This window comes from Haliaeetus albicilla, chromosome 5, assembly GCF_947461875.1.
Source record: "Haliaeetus albicilla chromosome 5, bHalAlb1.1, whole genome shotgun sequence".
NCBI lineage: Eukaryota > Metazoa > Chordata > Aves > Accipitriformes > Accipitridae > Haliaeetus > Haliaeetus albicilla.
This window is the reverse complement of record NC_091487.1, coordinates 42,029,767-42,048,096: the sequence shown is the minus strand read 5'-3', so window position 1 is coordinate 42,048,096 and position 18,330 is coordinate 42,029,767. Positions and strand designations below refer to the sequence as shown.

The 18,330-nt window shown below is 40.8% G+C and overlaps 1 protein-coding gene across 5 annotated transcripts in view; it reads left to right on the top strand.

Moving 5' to 3' along the window:
* Window positions 1-18,330, top strand: part of PLA2G4B (phospholipase A2 group IVB) — a 56,933-nt gene that overhangs the window by 5,601 nt on the left and 33,002 nt on the right. For 3 of the 5 annotated variants that reach the window (XM_069784402.1, XM_069784401.1, XM_069784403.1), the window contains one exon: window positions 1,104-1,276. Coding sequence is in view for 2 of the 5 variants with exons in the window: in XM_009919539.2 (XP_009917841.2) it covers window positions 17,794-17,814 (21 nt within the window). In the remaining 3 variants the exon portion in view is untranslated. Of the gene's footprint in view, window positions 1-1,103; window positions 1,277-15,680; window positions 17,815-18,330 lie in introns of those variants that run through there. The other 2 variants (XM_009919539.2, XM_069784404.1) reach the window with 2 other exon arrangements.

The following is an 18,330-nucleotide window of genomic DNA, read 5'->3' as shown; positions in this document are numbered from 1 at the left end:
CAGCACCCTCAGCTCTGACTTCCTACAGGCAGAGCAGAAACAGCAGGCACAGCGTGTACCTACCTCCACTTTCAGGGAAGAGCCACAGACCAAACCACCATGTTCTTCTGCTGTTGCCCCCAGGGCAGCTTGGAGGCCTGAGCTTCTGCTCTTTATCCCTCCTTTGTCCTTGGTCCTTTGTTTTATTCTCCTCCTATTTTAGCCTGTTTCACTCTGTTAGGTTTTCTGAATTCTGCTTTTCTTTCTTTCCTCATGTCTCTCGTAAGATCAATGCCAGCTTTATTCTGAGCTCTCATTGTTGACAAAGTTCGTAAAATGAGTTCTGTATCTCTTATTATAATACAGATGATCAGATTATTGTGATGAAGTAGGTTGAAAGGAAAGGTATTATCAGGTCTCAGGCTTTAGTCCAATTAGCAGGCTCTCAAACTACAACAAATTCTGTTAACACTGGTATGAACTTATGTCGTTGTGAGTCCACTGGCTGTTTGGACTGCTGCTGCAACCTGAATCCATTCTGTGAGCTGACTGTATCAGGGAAGGGAGAGCCTGCTGTATTACTGTAACAGAGAGGAGATTATAAATTAGGAAGACTTAAAGATGATATTTGCTTCAGGGCAGAGGGACTCACTCAGTGCTTATGGTACCTCTTAAGCCCTAATTGTGAAATGAGGAAGAAATGACAGGCCCAGCACAAACTCTTGTTGCAGAGGTAGACTTTATCTAAAAATAAAATACCTGTATGTCTGGAGCTGGGCTTTAGGAGTATGGAGATGCAAATGCTGCCATGGCAAGGATTCCTGCACGGAAGTAGGACCCTTTCTTACCTTTATCATTAACACATGACTGTCCATTTCCATAGGTGGATTCAGTTTGCCTGAGAGAGAGGATGTGTCCTTGCCAGCTCTGGATGCCCAATGTATCCTTGGCTTTCTACAATCCCACAAAAAACACGAGCAATCCCTGAACATTAGTCTGGAATCATAGAGGTTTTCTGGCAACAGAATACCTTCTGCTCTCATAAGTGGGTCTTCTACCCCTTTCAGAGGAAAGGAGTGGTCTCTTTAGCAGTATCTGTCTGTTCTAAAGACTTCTTGTTTCAGCTCACCAGGTGGAGTCCTGAACACTGTCTCCAGGATTTTTGACCACAAGAGTACTATGAGACCAGATGTCACACATCCTGAAAGGCTCCCAATTGAAATCGATGGGATTTTACACATCCACAAACATTAAATTGGTGCCAGAGTGATCAGCAGCTTACAGAAATGAAAGCCAAGTGAGTACAGAGATTCATTTTTCCTCTTTCCATATTCTAGAATCATGATTTACTGGATAGGTGTGAAGTCAGTAATGGAGCAGTGGGGGCTTAGAGACCGGGGCTAGAGCATTTATCTGTGCAGAGATTAGGTGTAATAATTGATTGCCATTGAAACTCCATTCTGGTTGTAGTCTGAAGGCTGTTCTGGAGTTTCACTGACACATTGCCTTCAGTTGACCTTTTGTGCAAGAATACACTTCATCCAAACCCAGCAGAAAGATTAAATACTTTCTTGGCTGTGGAAGAAGGTGGCTGTAAAGGAGGCAGTAATGAAAGATAGGGGACAGGCAAAGATCAGTAGAAGCATATTTATACTTACATATATAAGAGTATATCAGCTCCAGGTATGTGCTGCTGAAAGGAATATTTGTTCCCCAGATAGTCATCAAGATCTGCTTTTAGCTCCAGCAGACTAGAAATGATGTCCGGTTGATGATGCATATTTCATTATATCAGTTGGTGCTTGCTGGAAAGGAAGGGAAAAGAATGAACTCCATTCTCTCACTTGGATATGGCATATTAAAAATAAGATTTGATGTGAGATGATCTAGTTCTTCTACTGCTTGCTTAAATAGTATATTGTGTTTTTGCAAATGAGGTGTAGCAGTTTGTCATGAGAACTGGAATTTTCTTCCAGCTCTGAAGAGGGGATCGGAATGTAGCTCTCCAGAGTAAAAAGCATTTACAGTTGCAGAAACAATAGTATACACGTCCTTTCTGAGTCTTTTCAGAAGGCTCAGCTGCCGCAGTTGGATCTCACACAGTAGGTTTAGCCTTTTGCAGTTGGCCCTTACCCTTCCATTGTCCTGGACCTCAGGCACATCAGCTGTGCAAGCTGCGGCATCTCTCCTGCACTGTGCTGTGCCATGTCAGATGAATCGCTGCTAACATGCAGCACAGGGTGAAGGACTCTTCTCCTGATGTGACTATACCAAATGTCTCCCCTGACAACTTGCTTTGCTGTCAGGAACGCTGGAAAGAAAAAAAACTTGAGACGCCTTCCTCATCCTCTGAAGGAACAAATGCTGATGTTAAGGAAGGTCTATGCCTGTCATCACAGACTCACTGTGTGACAGCAGCCACATGACTTCACACTCTTCAATTTTTTCTTGACTTAACTTTGCAAATGGATTAGCTGTAAATCTGCCTAGAGCTTTGCACAGCCACAGCAGTAATAGTTATTATTATGATTGTTGAAATACACTGCTAAGTCTCACAGAGATAGTTCAACTGGCTGTGTATTTCTCTGAATATTTTAGTATTATAAGAAAGCATAAAGTCCCCACTGTCACAAGATTTGAGGTTCCATTTATACAATCAGTGCAATGCAATTAGCCTCCTCAAAAACAGGGAACAGGCAAACATAACCTTCAACTGCTAGCTGGGAACCCTCATTCTGCTATGCCATATCCTGAAGAAAATACAGTATATCTTGGAAACTCTAACCAGAGTCTAAGTGCAGGATGTTTTCGTTTTCTTTAGCATACAAGGATTAGGGAGAAAACACTTCAATGGTTTGGGTGTATAATGGTGTTTGAGGCTTTGGTAGTGAAGGAGGACTGATACTTGTCTCCAGTCAGACATGTTGAGGGAACCTTTTAGCTATGCATGCCTTCCTGTGGGCTCTCCCAAATATGTATCCAAGCTCAGAGCAGCTGCCTTGTTAGCTCAGAGCTCTCAAGCCTGCTTGTACTTGGTATGTCCCTGTTCCTTCCTTGGACATGCATTTCAGATTGTCAGCATTTCAAGGTTTGTTTGTATGTCTTCACTTCTGAAGTGTCTTGGGAGTAAAAACTGATGGGAGCACATGTAGTTGAGGTATAAGGAAGAAACATGGGGTTACTAGCAGAGGGGTTTCCAGCTTGCTTTTCAGTGTGATTGCAACCATACTAAGCTTTTTCCCAGTATTCCAAAATGCTATGCAAGCAGTCACTGCAACTGAAGTCTGTATTGTTTCAAGGGAACAGCATAACAACTTTGACATACAGCTGTTTTATTTAATTTGACGAGATGGAACAACCCCATTTTGATTCAGAATACAGCCAGTTTTAACACATTTTTTTTTCAAGCCAGAAAAATTCTACCATAAATATACAAGCTTTACACTTGGGAAGATGAAGAGGAAAATTTTATCATCAATGTGCAAAACCGTATAATAATTTATAATAATTCTCCTTCCCAGCTGTAAAGGGTATGTCTTTTTTCAGTGTATACTGTCATATTCAAATGCTGGCTAAGTGTGTATTTTGCTTTCCAGTATGGATGATTCTCTTGGCAGCAGGGGAGCATTCTGTAGCCTTTATTGCAAAATTCTACTCCTTTAAACTATAGGTTTCACCTCTGCAGGGCTGCCTCCAGTCCCTACCCAGGCCTGTCCATGGACAGCACTTCCATTAGCAATGACAATGACATTGAAGGGTGCAGCGTATGAGTCACAGGTAAGAAAGCTAAGGAGAGAAAACATGGATCTGAATATAAAAGAGGACTGAGCTGCTCAAAGCATGGTCACTGCACCTGTATACCAGGGACACATGTACACTGTCCTCCTAGTCCAGGGGAAAAATTGCTGTCACTGTAGTAAAGTAAAATTAACAGGTCACAAGATGGCAGCATAATCTCACTAGTCAGGGTGACAAAACTTGAGGGATCAGGTCATTAATCTTCCTCAACTCAAACTCCTGTTTTGAATAATCAGATATTCTGTGTCTAACTCGCTGGTGCTTCCCAGGCTCTAAACTACTATGTATATAGGTGAAACTATTATGTATGTAGGTGAAAATCCTGTTACAGCATTTTTCAAACTAACTTATTTAATTTAAATTCAGGTGCACTGTGATAGTGTTGAAATAAATTGCTTACCTGGAGTTCAATACTGAACAAAAAATTACATGAGCATGTTATCTAACTAATCAATAAAAAAAGCAACATTTATGGTACATTAACTTTGCAAAGCCTATGCAACTGAGAGTCACGTTTGTTATATTTTCCCTTCCTTTCTGCTCTTGAGAGCAAGATATTCTGAACCCTGCCTCAAAATACACATTTCTTACTGAACATTAATTTTTTATAGTAGTACCGAGTGAATATGTTCTCTGTGAAGAGCTTATTTAATATATTTTTCTCTTTCTGTTTGAGGAGTATGTAGGTAATCTGTATTCAGTTTTTGTCTGCCTATTTGCCTGCCTGTCTCTGTCTCTGTCTCTTTCAAGAGATCTGCTCATTCTTCATGAGCTGTACCTTTTGAATGTGCAGTACTTGATTTGGAAAAAAAGAACTCTGCTAGGGAGAGATGATTCATCACATCAGCCACCATATTATATAACACAGAGTGATAACAACTACTGAGAACATTCCTAGTAGCAATATTCCCACTTATGAATTTAAATATTTTCCTCAGGAATGTCTATAAAAATAAATGGCGGTATCTGCGTATACTTGGAAGGAAAACAAGCCATGAGAGCAAGGCAAAAATCTACCCATTTTCAAAATTAATTGCAATTTTTTGTGATATTACTGCAGAATTAAACCATAGATAGTTAGGTACATCTTCCAGGTGCACTTTTTTGAGAAGAATGTAGAATCATAGTTCTACCAGTTACTTGCATCTACCAAGTGAATATGATGTTTTGGCATACGTGCAAACGGTGTTTATGGGTATTTACTTGCTGAACTTACAGGCATGTTTTCAGACAGCACTTTTGCCAACATTGGACTTTTGAACATATGCTGAAATCCCAAATGGTCATTGGCTTTGGTTTTGTATACCTGTTCAGATGACAATTGTTCTATCCAAGTTTACTCACACCAGTCAATACAGTTGCATCTGAGCACCCATAAGCTAAATTTAATAAAGCAAAAGAAAAATGAGAAAATTGTACACTGCCCTTTCCATTAGCATGTCGTTTCTGGGCTAAGCAATTGGCCACGTGGTGTCACTATGTCTTAAGGCAGCAAAACCTGTATCAATAAAGCCTTTAGCAATTCCAAGTTTTCAAAGTATCCCAACCATGTGATATTATCTAAGGAGATGCTTCAGCAAAAATGGCAAGGTCACGGAAGCTTCACTGTAGGAGTGTTTTAGGAAGATATTTTGTACAAAGCATCTGTTTCCTGGCTTCTTGTACCTTCCTGAAATACTTCACAAATATTTTTAGCCCAGAAGCGCTTATTCTCCAGATGTCTGCATTTGGGAGCATGATTATGTGGAAAGCTTTAACTTAAATTGTTGCAAGTCAGAGATATAAAAATTCAGTGGTGCTGGACTCATCCTACACTTTAGTCATAGTCCTTCTTCTCTTTTCTTTCTGTCTTTTTGTATCTGAATGTACAACTTCCTTTGGCTCTGCTGAGCAGAGGAAACTTGGCCTTATGGAGCTCAGAGCAATATAAACTGCAGCTCCTGGGAGCCACAAAATGCCATTTAATCCCTGCTAGTCCTGAAGAATGCTTTGCACAACACACCTGCCTCAAGAGAGCTGTGCCAAAAGCTGATGTATTGGGTGTTTAAGGAGTTTCGTAATGTACAGCTATAGCAACACTGAGACAAACAGTTGTGTACAGATATAGTATGAGCCTTAGCCAAGAAGATGATATCTGGCTCAGGGCGTATTGAAAGATTGCAAAATCTGTAGTAAGTGTTGGTGTGCACTGTTTCTTCTGTAAAATGGTAAGTGAGCCTAGAGTAGCCAGGCCTTATGCTAACATCCTGATAGCCTGCGTAGGTTAGATTCAGATTTCATAGAAGGAATAAATATCTGGAAATTACTTACCATCCATGTAGAGTGCAAGGTGCCTTGTTTTGATTGCTAGGACATTAGGTAGTTGCAATGCTTTTCCTAAGTCAGCTGTTGTGCTTTGTATGAAGCTTACTCCCTGCATAGCTGCTGAGAATGATAGTGCTGTTTTAAGATCCGTATTTCTTAGTGATAGTTTTGCTACGGATTTTGTTTGGGCCAGGAGTTCACTTGTAATATACCTGTTTTGATGGCCATATCTTTAACTTAAGTGCACAGTCAAGTCATATTTAGCGTTATTAGGTCTACAAAGCATGGGTCTGTGAAAATTCTGGTGCCTCGGTATGAATTTTGGTGCAATAGTATGAACTGAGGAAATGGCTGTGTTAGTCTGATCTTGAATGTGACATGAGACTAAGTGCTAAATAAAACCTGGACTGTTGGATCTCACAGGCTAGAGTAGAGCAGAGGTACCTTAGAGTAGAGTATGTGACTCCCTTGAAGAGACAGCGAGAGCATACAGGGTTGGTTCAGAAGACCAGAAGACATTTGTGAGTAGCAGATTAAGTTGAGTTTCTGCTTGTTACTTGCAATGTAACAACAGCTTAGAAGTATGATCAATGATGTTTATTTAGGAACGCTTACTTGAATATGATTTTGGGCTATGATTCCTCCCCTTTCCCCCTCACCATTGCTTCTTTAATTATCTTAAGTGGAAAAATTCTCCATTGGCCTTTGTGCTGGTGGTGGCCCTTAGTATGGGAGCTTCTGCAGAGAGTAAAACATGATATGGTTTGTCCTGGGGCAAGAAGAGCCTGAAGCAGAAAGTAGCGTTGAACAGTAATGCAGAAAAGGAGATGGGGTCTAGTGTACAAGAAGGTGGTACAAACAAACTTGGGAGTAAATCAGGCATGTTGCCAGAACAATTTGTCCTTGTTCCGCGAATCTTGGAAATTGCTGACCTCATTATCTAGACACAAAATGTCTCTTGGTAGTGTGCAAGGGAGTTCTATCATAACTATAATTATCCTAATGGCACTGCTACCGTGATGATATATAAACTATAAACAGGAAAAGCTGAAACCCACTGACACAGATGAGATGCAAATGAAGGGCTGGTGCCTCTGCTAGAGGAATACGATAAGAAATGGAAACTGGCTGAGGAAATCCCTCAAGATCTGTCTCCAGGAACTGCCTTCAAATGTTTGCTCAGGGAAGAAAGGTATGAAGAAGGGGAAGGATGTGTGTTTCCTCTCCTTGTGGTTTTATGAACCCCAGGCCCTGGAACCAAGGCTCCTTCTGAGAAAGCTTTCATATGTTGTCCTGTGCAATGTATTTTCTGGGAAGCTCTTTTACTCCATATTCATTGGAAGAGGTACACTATATATCAGTGCCAATGGAGTTTAGTTTCTAACACTATTAGACTACAGAGCAAGTCTCCTTGAAATAATGGGAACAGCTTGTCTCTTCATGTGAACCTTTTTTATAAAGCACATAGACTATCACTGCCTATGGATATTAGTCAACTACAGGCTTCTAATATATATTTGAGATGTAAAGAAAAGCTTGATGCACAGAAGAAAAAGAGATTTTTAAAGCTAAGGCCAGCTATGGTTATTTAGTGTGACCTACACAATGCATGCATTTTTTTCAGTAATTCCTGAATCAAGTTCCTAATCTCTGATTGAGCTACACATTATAGACAATCATCCAGGCTTGATTTAAATTTAGCTATCATGTGGGAAGGAAATGTGGTGTGGGGGCTGAGAAAAGCCAGGAGTCACAATGTGAAAGGAAGGTGTAGGAGGGAAAATAAATAGTTTAGCTATAACACAGGTTTCAAGGATCAGAAATAGAATTTATTGTCATTTATGGAACTGTGGCACTGCGAAAAGTCAACAGAGAAGTGAGTCCCATTTTGCTAACAGTGATAAAAGTTCCCAGATAAGCTGCAGACCTCACTCAGAAAACAAACCAGCAATCTAAATAGATTACATGAACACCAATGCAAACACCAACACAAATGAGAAGATAGAAGCAAAAGGACAGGAGTTAAACAATAATTAAGCCTATGAATAAAATGTGATATGTTTGGTTTTCCTGGGGAGCAGAGAGGAGAGACTGGGCTAATATTTTGTGCATATTCCTTTGTCTGTTGTTTGGTTGTGCTCCAATTCATCAAACACTTGTGCACCTGAGGTGGCACTTTGACTGTGAATTATCCTATTAATATCAGCTAGACTATTCCTGAGAGGAGCCTGTGCGAGTGTCTGAGAGGATCAAAGCTTTTGACTTTTCAAATCCGTGAGATAGCTACTAAATGGATAGCAGAAAAGCTGGTATTGTCTAACCACAAAACCTACTAATGAATTACCCGTAGCTGCAGATCAGGAAGATGTCTGAATCTTTTCAGCACATCTTTTTCCAACAGCAGAGAACTTTGAACTTTCAGAGTTTTACTGTAGGTTGGATTTTGACTGGCTGAATTTTGACTAGCTCCCCTCAGTAATCTGGAGTGTAGTGTAAGAGATGAGGATTTTACTTGTGCTCGGCATCACACAGGTACCAGTAAAAACCCCATGATGCTCTGTTGTCAGTATGTTTTGTGTTAGACACTGTCCTGACACAGACAGACCACATAATGGTGATGACTATGTATGTCAGAAGGAAGGAATTAAAGCTTGAATGATCACAACCAGAACTCGAATTAAGAAATCAAATAGGCGTTCCTGTCTCTAGAGGCTGAAATGGATTGGCATTTGTTAATCTGTACAGTTCTTTCAAAATGCTAGGTATAAAAGGAGTTGTTAATAGACAGTTATTAAGATCTGTTCCCATTTAGGAAAACATCAAATAGCTTTACAGTATCTTTGTTTCTTGGTTTTGCAGTGGATACTGTAATATATTCTGTTGAAGTTATTAATATAGACTTCCTAGTACATGAATATATTGAATGAAAATTAAGCTGCCCTGCTCACTACTTCTTACAGACTGTCCATGGTACTGAGTGAAACCATTAATTAGTTTTCTGACTCCCAGGTTATTCCCCACAGAATTGAAGGATGTTTTGCTGGGGACAAGTGAACAGCATTTAGCTGCATCTTTAATAATATAATACAACCATTCATTTAATTTGATTCAGAGCCACATAAGACTAGACAGTGTCCTATATGGAACGAGAAGCGTCTTCAAGTATGAATTCAGAGGGTGGGACACATTTCTGACCCATGCTATGGCTGCTGGATGTTTTGGTGTTCTCTGGACCAGGTGTAAAATGATGTCTCCCATGATACAGACACTTGGTGGGGAATACACTAAATTTCTCTGAACATTGACAGTGTCAGTGTACAATGTTTGGGTTCATAAATGGAAGGTGTCTAAAAGGGATGTTTTCAAATGATGATTATTTGGAGGAAGGGCCAGAAATATTCTGTAACAATAGAATCATGATAATTTTTCTTTGCATTTCTAGTTTGTCTTTCCTCTGAGTTGCTCCAGTTTCCCTGATTTAAGGTGAACTGTCTGTTGCTACTTTCGTTTTACACTACAAATTGCTTGCTAACGTGCCTAAGATGTGCACAGAACTTATGACAGAGCCAAGGAGTATTCAAATAGAGCAGGGGGTACATTACCATTTTAATTCTCATTTCCTCTCTCCTCTTTTTCCTGTAAGCAAGAGCATGCAGTTGTTGCACAAGGCATTCCATGTTCCACATATCTGTCCATGTTGTCAGCTGTTTGTGTATCAAGTCTGAGGAGGAGGAAGAAATATGAGGTGTGTTAGCAGCAGTCAGGTACTTCCCATTCACAGTTTTAGCATACATGAGGAAGTGATGTCTGATGAATAGAGCTGATCATAAGTTTTCTGATGCAACGCTTCTTCTTTTGAAAATGTTGATTGGATTCTGTATTGCTGGGTTGGCTGGTTCTCCAGCTTCATGGAAACCTGCTTGGAAAGTTGTCATACTGTTGTAAACCTTGTGGACCCACCTGGCCTGTTCTACTGGCTACCCACCATTCTGTGATGCCATGACACTGCTGGCTTCTCCCAGTTACCAGGGGCTACCCCCTAGGCTGGTCAGCAGTTGAATGAGCTGTCCATTAGATATCCTTCAGCTGTTGCCTTTGAGCTTTCTAGATCTCTTAGCTTTGAAGCACCTAGCCTGCCCAGGTGACTGCCTAGCCAACCATGTCATAGCAAAACAGCTATGTAGGCAGGGTCCTGGCATATGAACTGAGGCATCAGACCAGAAATGTTTCAAAATCTTTCTTATACATGTGAGCAAAACCTTTTTGGGAAGGGTGAGAGGAGGTGTGCCAACATGATTTCCTCTGTGGGGTGAACATTCCAGTTCCCAGCACTGGTGCAGGTAAGTCACGGGACGTTTTACCTTTTTGCGGTTCAGGGCTTGCTTGCTAGTACTTGGCTGACAAATGCATTCAGTATGTGCGTGAATACACAGTAGGGAAGACCAACAATTAGTGGATTTGAATCATACAAGGTGAGGGTCTCTGCTGCTTTGCAATGTATCTATTGTGTGGGGAAGGACTGCAGAGTACAAATTGCACATGTTGGAAGAGTAGGCACCATTGCTGGTTTGTGCTCCGCTGCATTGGCAGGCTGTGGGTGAGGCTTGATTCCTGGAGGTATTTATGGGAGAGGTCACCATCTGAAATCTAGTCTTCCATCAGATCTCTACCCCTGGAAGCTAGAGTCTCTGAGTGAGTGCATCTCCTCCAGCCCAGACCCTCCCTGGTTAGGCCCAGGAGACCTGATTTTGGACCTTTGGCACATAGATCTGGACCTTCAGGCAAAGGAGTCAGTGTAGGTAGCTTATTTTAATGTTCCTCTCTGAACAGACTCAATGCCTTTCATGACCTACACAGAAATTTTCTGCCTTGTTGGCCATATCATGTCTCACCTGCCACATAAACCATGAATGTTGGAGGCCTAAGGTTAAAAACACCGTAGTTCATTGAGATGCTGAAGGCTATAAATTTCTATTGGCTTTGGTATGAGTTTCTATTCTGGGTTTTCAGGTTTCAAGAAGCATTGTACAAAAATCTTAGGACCTTCAGAAGTCTCAAGGTATTATATGAATTAAGAGGTTAAAACAGATCTCTGCCTGTGAAAAATCTGTTTTCTACTAGAATGAAGGCATTTAAAATTGCAGTCAAGTGTTATGTTTTATGTGCTGCTGAAACAGAAGAATTAAACCAGACCTAATATGCATGCATAGAGACATTCAGAGATAGTATCAGGCCCCATGGATGACTCTGCCTTGGCACAGGTTAGACTAGCTTTCCTGATACCAACTGAGACGCTCAGTGTGTTTCAAGTGCCAGGCTGTCTGCTCACACTTGTCTGCCTTCTATACTAGGTTAAGGGGAGCAGGTGACAGAAAGCTGCTTTCATACTGCTGGAATAAAGCTGAGAGTGCTCTCAGCAAGGTGAATTCCCAGTCGCACTATAAGGAAAACTTCCTGACTTCTTTTTGTCACAAGAATGGTACAAATGGACTAGAAGAACAAACACATACCTAAACAAGAATTTTTTCTCATCAGAAATATTTTCTATGGGGATAAGTATCAATGCAGAAGGAGGTTTTGCATTAAAATCCTCATGACTCTGTAGAACCCATGAAGTCCTCATGAAGTAGTCTTCTGCTGTCAGAGGTTACAATCCGCCAGGAGTGAGTCACAGCGTTCTTAATTGCTGTAAATAAGCTTGCAAGGCTCATAACTCATAATAGCTGTAATGGCTAAGTCAAACTCTGGTTATTCTGCTTTAAATTGTTCCCATGGCTTGGTTGATATCTAGAGATTTTGTATTAAAAAAGAAAAACAGACAACAGATACAATGATGAACAATGATGAACAGATACAATGAAGGAAGGGAAAAATTTAGTTTTCAATTTTGACAACCTTGCAATAACCTTAGAAGAACTGTACAAAGAGGCAGTAAAAAGCCCCTTGACTTTCTGGTATTGGGGGTCAATGAATTGTAATGATCTACTCGCAGGGATGTGCACTGAATTGTCTGATGTCTTTTCCACCTCTGATACTAATTTTCCTATGAGTCTTGATGCTTTAGGCAGCTCTTATGGACAATGCTATTTGCCCATGGTCAGATTCCCACTACTGAACGCAAGGTGAGTTTCTATGTTCTAGTAAGCTGAGGTAATGGCTACATGCCACTGAAGAAGGGCAGTCCTGGAAATTCCTCAGAAAAAAGGAAAAGAGACATTTTCTATTGCTTCAGCTCCTCAAAGGAGCTCCGCATTTGGCCAGAAGGGTGCCAGAGCCAATACTGTGGGGTAGGGGCAGAACTCTCTAAGCTTGGGACTGGGATGGGAGCAAGACCTCCTCTTTAGTGACAACTAGCTCTTAGATGAGTTTTGCTGCAACATGAAACTTCAGCCTCAGCTATTTTTAAGACTTGAGCATTTTCAGATATTTATCAAGGATTCTGTGCCAGTATTCACTTCTTCTTTGCCTGCTACAAAGGCATACTTTGCAGGTACTTCCAAAGCTACTGGTGATATACTTGGATGTATTCAGTTCACTCTGAATTGGCTGTTTCTGTATTTCTTTGCCCTGTCTCTATGCTCAGATGAGTGGTTTTCTTTCATTTACACTTCACTAAAGACTTCCAGATTACATAAGCTAGGACATAGGTTGGCTGATGCTAGCTTTATTTAAAAAGCCTACTCATTAACTATACTCACCTACAGAATAACATAGTGAAGATACCTGCTACTGTCTTTAGTCCTGTTAATTTTGGAGGGCTACTTAGAGGGTAAATTACTGCTAGGAATGAATGAATGAAACCCTTAATTACTTGCATGTTATTTGAAATAAATCCTTGTATATCTTTTATCCCTTTCTGAGCCAACATCTAAGGGCTGTGCTTAGGTAAAGGTAGAGCCTTGAATAAAATCATGTACAGGGCTGAAAGAGGATTTGACACAGCAACAGGATTAGAAAGGAAATACTGCTATATGTGTTATACTATCACAGTAACCTTTGTTTTTTAATTACTTTCGCCCAGTATAATAACATTCAGTAGCAAACATTTCCTTAGTAGGTCTTGCCCCAAAGAACTTACAGTCACAGAGAGTGAAAAACAGTAGGAGAAAACAGGACTTGCTTTCTTGATTCTAAAAATGTCACTATTAAAAAAAATACAGGAGGTTGGTGGCAACTAAGAAAGAAACCCTTCTCTTGATAATTTGAAGGTAAATACCATAACCATAAGTCAAGGCTTCCTGTCAGCCAAGTGGTGAAGTGTAATACTTACCTAACTCTTCTGAGGTCTTTACTCAAGCAATTTCATACTGACATCAGTGTCAGGCTACTTGAATAAGATCTGAAGATAAAGGTCTCAGAAACTGGCTTGAGTGGAATGACATTGAAATATCTTAATTATTTCAATTAGATGCTGTGCAATCACTTGGTTTAAAATAAAAGAACAATTTCTAAACATAAACACAGAGGGTTTCAATGTGTGGCTTTACATTGACGTGTCTTGGAAAGATAACACTCCAGTCCTCAGATACCCCAGGTAAGTAATAAGCAGCTTCCTCCCATCTTGAAGCTGCAAAGATCACTATCTTGCCATATTTACAACCACACCTGCAAAGTATCTAAGGAAATTAGCAGCTCTCTTGCTCTGGCCAGGAAAAAGAGCCAGTGATACTGGCTTTACTGTATGATATCTTTATTTAAGATTGCAGTGGTTCAGGAGATAGGTAAGAGGATATAGCACCTTTTACTTTTCTGAAACAGGTTTCAATCTTGTTGCCAGAAGGATGGTTCATTTACAAATGCTGCTATCACCTGCTACTCACATAGAGGACTTGGTATTTTGTTCTAATTAAAAACAAGTGTGCTGAAAATGGTTGTTTGGAAAGCATTCAAAGATCTAAAATAATTTCAAACTAGCTGTGTTGTTTTGCTCACAAAGAATGGGGGGGGGGGAACTGTGAAAAATTAGGAAGCTTTTTTTTCAAAATTAAATACTACAGTTTTGAAAGGTCCCCAAATCTGGTGTTTCTGAAGCTTTGCTTTATAGCTTCTAGTTTCACATGGCAAAGTTGAATTGAAAAATGGAGATATATTTTAATAATTTTTTTTAAATTATTTTTTACAGTGGTTAAATAACCCAAATATGAAAAAAAAAATAGTTTGGGGATTAGCTGAGAACATTTTGAAAATTTTTGGTTTGAATTTGAGTATAGAAAATTATTTTCTCAGATTACTATAATTTTTCTAACCTAGCCACTGAACTGAACAAGGTACAAACTGATTTATGAGGCAAAGAGAAAGCAACTGTCGTCTCCCATTGTCACTGTGGCACAACAAGAAGTCTCCACAAAGCTGCACTGTCTTCCACCTCCATCTCCTCAATGGTGTGACTGCATCTAGCCCTGGGAAGATCCATCATTTATCTCTACTTAACAGCTTTCATGGGATGAATAAACAAATGTTCTCAAACAAAATCATGGGAGATTTATATTTATAGGAGAGTGTTTCAGTAATTGCCATCCTTGCTTGTGAAGCTGTCAGGATCAAGCATGGAAGGACTATGAAGACAGTGCTTCACTGAGGGCAGTTTTTTGTACACCAAAGCTGAGACATGTTTGTGTGAAATTTTGCTGCACTGTTGCTATTGCTGGGGTAAATTACGAACTCTCCTAAATGAGTCTTCAGTACCTGTTTTAAGTTCTGTCCCAGTTAGCTTTTAAGTTTATGCCAGGATGATCCAAATCACAGCCATTTAGAGTTGCTACCGCTCTGCTGCTTGGTTTCTGGCAGCTCAGCTGTGACTCTGAGCAGCTTCTTGCAAGGGGCTGTTAGTGAGCAGTCCACTGGGTGAGCTGCATGAAGCTGAACACTGTATTCATTAACTTTAATTTCTTGCATACTGGGAGGACCATAGGCTTGCATTCCTTCCGTTCTGATTCTGTTTCACGTAGTATTTTGTGTGCATTATCTGAGTGCCAACAGGTAGCGTATGAAGCAATTTAACCTCAGTGTAATTTGATATATCTTTTTCTCTCTCTTCCCCCCCCCCCCCCATGGTTTATTTCCAATAACTTTCTTAATATTAATTCAGAAAAGAAATAAGATTCAGTCATGAAGGTGGAATGAGACCTGCTTAATTAACCCATAAAATCTTTCTAGAATCCCTCTTCTCTTTGTCTCCTGAACAGCCTTTTGCAAACTGAAACCGCAGATAAAGTGTTATATTTTCTGAATCCAACTCCACTAGGATAAGCCTGGCATGACTATGTCCTCCCTCTAAAAAGGGGAGGGGAAAGACCTTCTGTATCCCCTTGGAAGATGTTGCCTACTATTTAGCTAGTTCACTAATGCATTGTGCTGTGCCCTCTTTGCTTTATTGAACCGTTTAGTTTTCTCCTTCCTTCTTTATGCAGTTGACTTTCTTTGTCTCACTTTCCCCATGCTGTACTTTTTTTTGTGTCTGTAGTAAGGCCTGACATCATGTAGCCCCTCTCCCTCATGTCCAGAAGGAAATGGACGTGGTACTTGTCAGCGTGCCTGTTGACAAGCAACGCAAAATGTTTTATGTATTTTGGCCATGCTGATTTACTGGAAACATTAACTTCTTGGAGGGGCTATTGGAAAAATTAGCTCCATAACTCTCTGAAATAACTTTTTCACCTTGATTTGAAGACATTCTGGGGGCTTTTTTTCTTCTTTCCTGTTCCATTAAGACCTGGGTCTCCCTGCTGCAGCTGTTCTGTTTTTAATGTGTTGCTCTGTTTCCAGGCAGACATACCCCTCTTTGAGTGGAGTTCATTTTTCTCTGGCTGTTTTTCCATTTGCCTTCTCTTTAGGAGGTAAATTTGTCAGCCTACTATTTTGGTCTCTCAGTTCCCTACTGCAGCAGAGCCTGTGATCAAAGCTGCAACAGCAATATAAAGGAGGAAAACCAAAATTGCTCTGAATATGAGGGTTTTTTCCTTTCTCTCTGCTTTTTTTTCTTATCTTTGGAAAGGGGATGGTACAGACTTCTGTGTCCAAGGAAGCACGAAGAAGGGTGCTTGCACCGCAGTCTTGACTGCTCCTGTAAAAATGCCCAAATAAGGCTGTCAAAACAATGTTACTGCAGGAGCACAGGACTTGCATGGTTAATTGCTCTGAACCCTAGATTGCTTTCTGATGAGTTTTCTAGCAGTCCTTTGATTTGCTGCACATACATGACGGACCTTTATTTGAGATATCTTTCTTTCTCGTATTGCAAGGATGACAACCTAACTAAGCACTCAAGTTCTCACCCCGCTGCTTGGGTAAGCCTGCATCCAGTCCTCACCGCTAGCATGGTGGCTGCGTTGCCAGCCACAGCAGAGTCTTTGAGGAATGTCAGTTTGAGCTGTTGGTTGTCACTTGCATAAGCCCGGGATCATGTGACTAGAACTGATGTTCAATTGGTGACAGTTTTTTGTGGAAAATACTTTAAAAAGTGGTTTAAAAGTGATCCACAGTGTGTATCATCTGAGTTTCAGGAAAAATCTAACCCCAAAGATTTCAGGTAAACCTATTTTCCTAAACAATTATTGTGATTACATTTAATTTATTTTTTTTCTTCTCTTGCAAAGCCAAACTCATAACTACTATTTAATGAAAATTAACTCTTGACACTCTTCCTTTTCATCAGTGTAGGGTGTCCACTGGCTGTCTGGTGAGCCTTGGTCCTATCTGATATTACTGTCCCACAGTATCTTACTGCAAAATTACAGTGGCCTCCACAGGCCTTTTCCAAGTTTGTGTCTACACAACATCCAACATGAAATTGCAAGTGTGGATTAAGGTACAGCCAGAACAGATTGCCTGGAGCAATGTCCTGACAGGCATCCCATGGGTTGGCTGTCAGCAGTCCACAGTAGGCATGGGAGAGGTGGAGGAAGCCGTGCCTGTGCCATCTCCAGAGGATGCCTTAGGACCCACCACTGCCACCAGCAAGCTGATGATAAGAAGCTGGGAGATGTCAAGTTGTCATGTTCTTCTTATAAGAAGTGTGTAGAAGGGAAAAGCCCAGAAGGTATGCAGCTTTCCCTTTCCCTACCAATATTTATCTCAATTTCACCAGCATCTCTGCATTGGCCAGGTAATCATCCAGTAGGTACGTCAAAGTAAGGAGACTTGATTTACTGGCTGGTAGAAAGATTCCCAATAACATATTAAAACAAGTCCCTATTGTAGGAAGAGTTGAAAAGAGCATTCAGAAGTGGGTTTGTCTCCCACCAGAAATTTTAATAGAAGAGATTCAGCTATCCCCTCCCTTTGATTTTTTTTTTTTTTTTTTATGGAGTATTTTGTGGAAGAACTTAAAAGCTGCTGAAAATTCAGCTACTGACTAGATAGATGGAAGAGATGGGGAGTGAAGGAAGACTTGCTGAACACGGCAGAATCCACCCAAAAACCTGGCAGGTCAATATTGGGTCAATAACAAATTGTGAGAGGTAATAAAGCGACAGGCAAAGATGTGGCAACTGCAGCTTTCCTCTCACCTCTGACATTGCAGATCTTTCCCTCTAAGACGTGGGCAGACTCTTCTCCGCACAGAGGAGGCAGAGGGTGGAGCTCAGCGCCTGTATAAATTATATGTGTCCTTCAGGTTATTTCAGCAGCAACAACAAGCTGTAAGCGTGTTTGTCAGCTGACAGATCCCTTCCCCAAATTGGATTTTCTGTTGCTGTCACCATCTTGCGTGTCATGGGGAGCCCACCAGCCAAGGTAAGAGAATTGCAGCTCCGCGCTTTGCTGTGGCCCAGCACCTTGCTGTTGGGACCTCCCTGCCCCAGTTCTCACGAGCAAATTCCCTCCTCTTTGCATCTGCTGAGATGCAGAGACAAACTGCTGCTGGTGCGATGCGGCAGGGTCACCTTGAACTTTGCAAATTTACCGTTTTCCCTTTTTACCTCACAGTACCTAATATGTGAGTGAACTTCAGCGAAAGCACAGCGAAAATGTGGCCCTTTTCTTTTATCGTGAGGTGTACATGCTGGAGTAAACACCAGGAAGGAAGAGAGGGCTGGCCTTGATGAGGTTACCTCACTGTAAAATGAAAGTGCGTTAGCCCCGCTGCATGCTTTTCTCAGGATAGCACATGTTCGTTCCTTGCCCCAGCTGAAAAAAACTAACAGCTTTTTCTAGCAACAAAGCATAATTTATATTACTTTAGCTGCAGGGAAGAGTTCTACTGAGCTTTTTGGCTGATTTAGCTATCTTTAATGTAAAGTTTACAGCGCT